Below are 8,107 nucleotides of genomic sequence, written 5' to 3' on the forward strand. Positions count from 1 at the left end.
TTTTTCTTTTTTTTGTGTGCACTTTCCGGCTCTCTCCTGGTGGAGGATGTCATTGCAAAAATACTCATATCCCCGATCATGTCCAAGTTACTCAAAGACGCAATAACTCACCTAACTCACCAGAAAGGGGATGATGATAAATGGATTGTTAGGCTGCTCAGAAATAACTTGTACAAATATATCACAAATTGAGAAAATGCTGATAGAAAATGTTCCAGCAAAGATGACAGTACACATCCTGTTGAGCATGTGGTCCTTTTTTCTGGTCAGTGAAGCCTTAACTACTACTGAGGCATTGTTTTCTGGTCCAAAACCGCTTAAAGATTTGAATGTGACAAAGAGAAAGGTCAGGGTTGAAGCCTGGTAAGGGGTTTCAGTGAAGCGTACTGAGGCCATCAGGTGCGCTTCATAAATACTAAGAAATGCCCACCGCAATCATAGGCTCTGGTAACCTTGGTAATGTGGCAATGTTGCTGCAGCTGAGTGGAAATGGTGGAAGGCGAGATTCCGGCGCCTTAATGACCGGAACCCACGGCTAAGGGATGGCACTCTGACAGAAAATACACCGCCCTCCAGGTTATTGGGGGGTTTAGCGTTGGGCTAACAACCCCACCCAGTGAAAATACCACTGTTACAGAAACACAGATGAAGCACCAAACATGCATCAGCTGTCTTGTGGGAGGGAGTTCACCCTGTCAGCGCATGACGTCGCGTAGGCAAAGCCAGCAACATCGGATACCTACACGATCGATTCTCCTTTCTTCAAAACAGCACATAGTAATTGCAGCTTGCAATGTGAGAACGATGTACGAACAGGGAAAGGCATCCATAGTTGCGATGGAGATGAAGAGGCATAACATCAGCCTTCTTGGGATTGCAGAGACAAGATGGATTCGAACGGGCCAATTCCGTCTCTCCACAGGAGAGCTGATATTATACTCTGGTCATACCCATAATGGGGCACCACACACTGAAGGGGTAGGATTCATGCTATCTAGGCAGGCGGAGAAGGCTCTCATTGGTTGGCAGCCAGTAAGCTCTAGGACAGCCACTTTTAGAACGAAACAAAAAAAGATCCTCGCTCGATTGATCATGTGTTATGCACTTACAAATGAGGCTAGTAATGAGGTAATGGACCAGGTTTATGAAAAACTCAAAAGCGTGTTGGGCAGCAAAAGACCACAGAATGAACTGACCATCTTACTGGGCGATGTGAACGCCAAGATTGGAAGCTGTAACACCGGCTATGACAAAGTCACGGGTACACATGGACTAGGGGACATGAACAATAATGGGGAAAAGTTCGCAGATTCAATTGTGTGCCGAGCATGAACTGGTGATAGGAGGGTCCGTTTTCCCGCACAAAAGAATACATAAAGCCAATTGGGTCTCACCCAACTATACCGCTGAAAACCAGATAGACCACCTCTACATATCAAGAAAGTTTACGAGAACACTGCTGGATGTGAGGGTGATGAGGGGAGTAGATGCTAGTTCGGATCATCACCTCCTGGTGGGTAAACTACAACTTAAGCTGAAACAATCAGGTAGATACGTGGCAAGTAGAGTGAAATACGACATCAACTCACTGAAAGATCCCTTTATTGCCCAGCAATTTTCTTTTCCGACCAGGAATAAATACCAAGCCCTCCAAGATATGCAGGACCCAGGAGATCCAATAGACAAAAGTTGGGATAGCCTGAAGAAGGTATGGATAGAAGCAAGCGAAGAAATACTTGGGCGAAAGAAACAACATAGCAAAGTTTGGATATCAAAAGACACCATCTCAAAGGTAATCCTGAAAAGATTAAAGAAAGAGAACCTCAACAGGGTACGCACAAGACTGCAAAAGGAGAGGGCCCATGACGAGTACACTGAAGCAAACAAGGATGTTAAAAAAGTGTGAGGAAGGACAAGAGAAAGTTCATTGATGACTTAGCAAAAGAAGCAGAAGCTGCAGCTAGGCAACACAACATGAAGATACTTTATGATACAACTAAGTAACTCTCAAGGAAGTTTAAGGCAACAAACCAAATTAGGGATTTAAATGGCCGTCTACTAATAACAACAGAGGAGCAACACAAAGATGGGTAGAGCACTTTCAACAGCTCCTCAATAGGCCTCCCCCAATAGAACCTCCAATACTGCTACCAGCTAACCAGGAACTCGATATAAGCTGTGAAACCCCAACCAGGGCTGAAGTTGAAAAAGCGATCAAATCCCTAAAGAACAACAAATCAGCAGGTCCTGACAACATCCCTGCGGAGGTATTTAGAGTCGACATCAGTACCTCAGTGAACATGCTACATGGCCTTCTGATAAAGATCTGGGATCAGGATTGATACCATCAGAATGGAGAGAGAGGGTCCTGGTTAAGCTAGCTAAGAAAGGCGACCTTAGTTTGTGCAAGAGCTATAGGGGAATAATGCTCCTGTCAACCACTGGAAAGATCTTGAATCGTATAATCCTGGAACGAACGAGGGAAGCCGCGGATGGGATGAACAGCAGATCAAATAACTACCCTGCGCATAATCGTGGAGCAGTCGCTTGAATGGAGGACGGCACTCTGTATAAATTTCATTGACTACGAGAAAGCCTTCAATAACCTGGACAGAAATGTCCTGTGGGACCTGATGGTGAACTACGGAATCCCTAGCAAGATCATATCACTTGTTAAGAACACGTATGAGGGGACAAACTGCCGTATTCTTCATGAGGGAGACTTAACTGAAAGCTTTAGTGTTAAATCAGGCGTAAGACTGGACTGCCTGGAAATTGGAAACTGTGGTCAAACGAATTCGTATTGAGTCTGCGTGAAACAACCAAGAAATACTTAAAAGCTCATAGAACCCAACTTACAAATTAAGCCGCAAAGGGAGATATCGTACTTCTGAAAGAAAGTTCGTCACAAGATACATGGAACAAGTTAGGAATTATTGGAAAGCTCATTCTAGTAAAGATGGCGAAGTACTAAGAGCCAGTGTTCGAAAAGCATCAGGAAAGTTGCGGAACCGAGCACTGAACTTTCTGTACCTTTTAGAATGCTTGGTCTGAACTAAGCGAAAAAACAAGATATACCCAAGGAAACTGTTGCGGATACTGTCAACAAGCAACAGGATGAGCCAAACAAGCAGAAAAGTAGACAAGAGCTTGCTTCCTTGGGGTGTTCATAGAGGTTATACTCACTCCACGAAATGCGTGACAGGTCTCCCCGGAAGTCTTGCAAATACGTGTGCGTCAAGACGATGTACAGCCACCTTGGTTGTATTGTTGTTGAACCGTTTTGGTATGAAAAGCAGAAAACCGAGTTCAACGCACATGGCCACGAACTTTGATGATTTTGTCCTTATCCCTTGTTTGAGGTTTTTGTTAAAAAAAAATTAAGATTTTTTCCTGTGGTAATAAAGGCCGAGATATTTACTTACTATTTATGGCTGATCCGGTAGGCGCTGAAAGTAATCATAAAGTTTGGATTAAATTCAAACTAAAACAAAGTTGAACAATTCCGAGGAAATTGTTAAAACCTTCAGATCTTGATCTACTTAGATATCGTTCTATATATAATGCTTAATCTATTACATGACAACTTGATAGAAAACTTGTGACCGAGATACGGCAAAATTTGAAGGTGATCATGATATGAATGAAGACAGGCTTAAAAATTGTTTTCAGTGTTTTGTCCGGGTGACTATACCGTTTAGTCAATTAATAAAACTGGGTTAAGACACGAGAACCCACTGCAAGGGTAACTTTCAAGGGAATCTACGACCTTTGCTGGTAGCAGCCAATTATGTTGTAAAAGATCAAAAACGGTTTTTTAACTACTGTAACTAATCATGAGTATTAATTGAGTCAGTTTTTCATGAGGGCTTGGATATAAACAATTCTATGATACTGTATTGTCCATTGTGTTTGACAGAATTCTGCTTCATCGCAGATCTGAATGATTGTCATGAGAATGTGGCGGTTAATATCATGGCAAGACAAACATTAAAATACAGGAGCTCTAATTTGTCATAGGCCATGAATTTGTCACGGTAACCGGCAGTTTTAAACAAGACGTTCACGGCCACAGGGAACACAAAACCACCAAACACAACCGCACAAAGATTAAATGAGCGAATGGCTTACTTGTCTGTACTGTGCCAAAAAGAACAATGGCCTGGAGAATTATCGTCGAAATCATCTTTTATGCCTGCGACAAAAAATAATAATAATTCTTCAGCGTTTTATGAATACATAATATACAGAAATGTGCAAATTAAAGCTACAAGCGTGAAATTCAGCCCGGCAGTTTCCTAGTCCGAGGGTAAAAATTAGCGGACTTCAAATGTTTCAATGAATTTGAAACTCAGTGAACTGCATTGAATAAAGCATCAATTGTTCTTTTTGAGGGCCAAGTTTAAAAAAAGATTCATTTAGCTTCCGGGTTGATTCCCGACCAATTTAATTTTAGATGGAAAGAAAAAAAAACAAAAAAAAGAAACACTCCAAACCAGTTAATATTCAAGCCAATGTTTCTGAAAATTTTCACTGAAGGTAATCGTATGTTATAAGATTTATGAGACCAAAATACTATATAGTCAAGTCTTGTGGAGACAGTGTCAATACCGTTTCAAATTTTTATGTCACTTCGATATTTTCACTTTTGCCTTGAAAATAGTGTTCGAAACATGTAAACCGCGGACAACTGTAATTTTAATAGTTTTTTTTTTGTCAGTTGTATTCTGTCACCTTGAAACTTCACCCGCAATTTTTTCCAAAAGACTCCCATATGGGCTTTTAAAATTGTTTCATAGTAGTATAGGACGCTTGTGTGGGCAGTAGCCAATCAGAAGGCCGTGCATATCATTAAAAAAGGCTCTCGACCAATCAGAGGGCCGGATTTGCTCATGAATATATTCATGAGTTAGGGGGTTATCAAAATATGCGTCTGCAGTGACGTCACAGGTCAGCAGTCTTTTGCATCCCAGGTCACGCGCGTGCCCAAATAAGGCGATAGACAGGAAATGAGTTTTCAAAGATGATTTTTTATTGATTTTACAGGAAGTAAAAAAATTACAATGGTGTGTATCCGTATGGAAACGACATGAAAGTGTTCGTGTCTACGACGCGTTTGTCGAAGACGAGTCCGTAGTGTTTGGTGTGTGTGATGACCTTGAGATGTTTGGTGGCTGGGTTTCTGTAGAAGAAGTTGGGGTTAACGACGGGGATGTTGCGTCGTTCACCGTCCTCGAGAGGTTGTTCGAGTTCGTCGAGTAGATTTTGTTTCATGACGTCATAGTTGAGTTGCCTGGATCCTCGTACATTGAGGGAGAAGCCACGCACCTTACAGCACACTTTTCCATTTTTTGTCTTGTACCCGTAATTCTTGGGTCCTGCTGAGGTGAAATCGATGATGTAATCACCGTCGTCGAGCTCGTTGGTCATCTCTCCGAGGTAATCGCCTAGCGGAACGTCGGCTTGACCTGGTTTGTGCGAGTAGATGACGGAATCGGTGTCAAAGTAGAGGACTTGTTGTTTTAATTGTTCCAGGTAGCTGTATAATTTGAGTCGAGCCCAGCAGGTGGTGAAAGCGGCGACGAAGATGTTGATTCGTCCGTTGTCGGGTTGATTGTCTTCGAGTTCGGCGTGGACGACCTCTAGGGCTTCGTCGTTGGGGATTCTGACTTGTTTTATCTCGTGGAAGGGATTGGAAACGAGGGCAAAGAGGTGCGCTGCGGTGTAGACGACTTCGGTAGTGGGTTTGTGTAGGTTTTCGCCGAACTTGCCCCAGAAAGAGTTGAGCATGAGTTTGGCGGTGGCTTTGCGTCCGGGATTTTTCTGGATCATGTCCGGATCGAGAGCGATGCCTTCTTTCTGGCGGTATTGTTGCACGTACTGTACCCTGTCTTGGGGGGTGTGACACCAGTTAGGGTAGCCGGCGGATTCCTGTTTGATTTTTAGCCAGGTGTTCACGTAATCGGCGAAGAGTCCTGTACGGCGTTGTCTTTCCGGGAAATGGTAGACTTCGTGGATCTTGATGAGCGTGTATCCCATGGCAACGGCTTTCTCGATTTCGGGGGTGCACCAGGTCCCTCGTAGCGTGCGTTGCTCGGCCGTGTGAGAGCATCGATGTGATTTCTCAAGGAGGGGTTTGTTCATTTCGTCTTCCATGCACGATCGGCAGAGTGGGAAGGTGAGTTTTTTCTCGTGCCGAAAAGGTAGAACGGGATGGTAAAGTTCGTGAGGTGGTAGTATGTCCACTTTGGCCATACCGAAGTAGTGATGGATGTCTTGGTCGTCGGGGTTGACGATGACTTGAGGGTGTCCTATGGGGTATTTGCTTCCCTTGTTGACCCAGGGGTAGAGCGACGTCACGTCCACGTACTTGGTTTGTTCCCCTTGGGTCACGTTGGTCACGTGATGCAGTTTGACGGCGTTTGTGCGTCCTCCGAAGAAAGCGTCTCGGGGTTCGAGGGGGTGTACGATTTCGAACGTGTCTAGGAACCGACGTAGATCAGTGTCGGTTTTGACTTCTAGGGCCCAGTCGCATTCCCACTTGACGCAGAGCTGGTAACCTTGGCGACTGAGAAGGTCGTGTTTGCGGAGTGTGGCCTCGTAGACTTCCTGCATGGTGCGATCGGCGTGATAGATGGGGTATCGGTCTCGATGGGTCGGGAAACAGCGAGGACACCCGTGCCATAGACATCCGTGGAATTCGTAGACGGTTCGAGTGGTCGGATCGTATCCGTCCACGAGATGATTGGCTAGTCGTACTTCGCCGCCGTTTCGTACCGTGAGGATACGATCACCTTGACCCGTGCGTTGCAACGAGTGTTCTTGCCAGGCTAGCCATTTCAGGGCTTCGACGGACTGATTGGATCGGGCGCCGTGCCATCCTCGCGGGGGTCTGGAGGCGATGGTGTTGAGCGGGACGAGTTTCTTGCGCCAGAATCGTTGGCAGGCGGAGGCGATGGTGAGGCATTTCTCCATGGGGTCAAAGTCGGCTTTTTGTTTGAATTCTTGCCGGAACTTTTGACAGCCTGCTTTGAGGAGTTTGACGTCTGACTCGCAGTAGGCTTCCATTTCTTCCCTTAGTACGAAATGGTAGTCGTTGTCGACTTTCTCTTGGTACCACTGTTCGAACTCGTCTTTCTTTTTGGCGGACATGCCGTCGGGATCGTACATGTCTCGCGGTGGCATGGGACCTTCGTACGCTTGATTTTCTAGAGTGTTGAATTTGTGCGGGAAGAATCCTTTACGCAGTTCGGTGATTCCGAAGGTGGCTGGAAAGTTGGCCAGCGGGAACGGGAGAAAGCAGAGGGAATCTTTGAAAGTCAGTCTGTCGGATTTTAGGGACAGTATCTTGGTGCCTATGGGGATTTGGTCCGTGACTTCTCGATGGGTGGCGTAACAGTGTTGCAGGATGAACATCCCGTCGTAGCCTTTGAGATTGTGAAAGATGACGATGACGTTCCGTTCCTTATTGTCCTGGTCGACGGCGAGGGATTCGAGGTGTTCGAACATGTCGGCGGTGCAGTTGGGCCCGTAGAAGGAGTGACATATCTCATCTTCGTCGTCTTCCAGGCAGAGTAGAATGGGGGTCTGATTCCCTTCGGCGTCGGTGATAGCTTCGTAGTCGCAGTACACTTGAAGGGGCGGGTATTTGTCTACCCAGACGCTCGTGTCCGGATCGTCGGGTCCGGGTTCTTCGAAGGGTCGCCCGTTGACTTTGTCGCGGGGGACGCGTATCCTTTCGGGCTCGTCTTCGTCTTCGGGGATGCGTTGGATGTAACAACGGTGCGTCTCCAGATAGACTTGTTTTTCACAGATGCGGCATTCGCCCCATCCGCACTTGTGACCACGGGGACGCCCTCCTCGCTTGTTCTTGTGTTTAAGCTCGTAGACGTGACAACACTTCTCACACTTTTTGTAAGTGTTGCAGATGGAGTGTTTGCTGTGACTCTGGACTTGCGAGTGAGCGTCGTAGCATCGGTCTCCGAAGAATTGTCTGTGACACGATTGGCAGATCTCAGTGGGTTCGGGAAACTTGCCTGGCGCTAGGGGTCGTTTTTTCTCGATGAAATCGGGGCAGTCTTTTCGTTTGCAGGCGGTGCACCATTGA

General features: G+C 45.8%; 1 protein-coding gene across 1 annotated transcript in view; it reads right to left on the minus strand.

Annotated features, from left to right (window-relative positions):
- LOC145488021 (uncharacterized) overlaps window positions 1–4,724 on the minus strand; it is a 6,624-nt gene extending 1,900 nt beyond the window's left edge. The window contains exons 1-2 of the mRNA XM_081466784.1: window positions 4,132–4,724; window positions 3,426–3,449 (exon numbers count right to left, since the gene is read on the minus strand). Of these exons, the coding sequence (XP_081322910.1) occupies window positions 3,426–3,449; window positions 4,132–4,186 (79 nt within the window). The 5' untranslated portion in view covers window positions 4,187–4,724. The remainder of the gene's footprint in view (window positions 1–3,425; window positions 3,450–4,131) is intronic.
- Window positions 4,725–8,107: the final 3,383 nt, after the last annotated feature.

This window comes from Orbicella franksi, chromosome 5 (assembly GCF_964199315.1).
Source record: "Orbicella franksi chromosome 5, jaOrbFran1.1, whole genome shotgun sequence".
Lineage (NCBI taxonomy): Eukaryota > Metazoa > Cnidaria > Anthozoa > Scleractinia > Merulinidae > Orbicella > Orbicella franksi.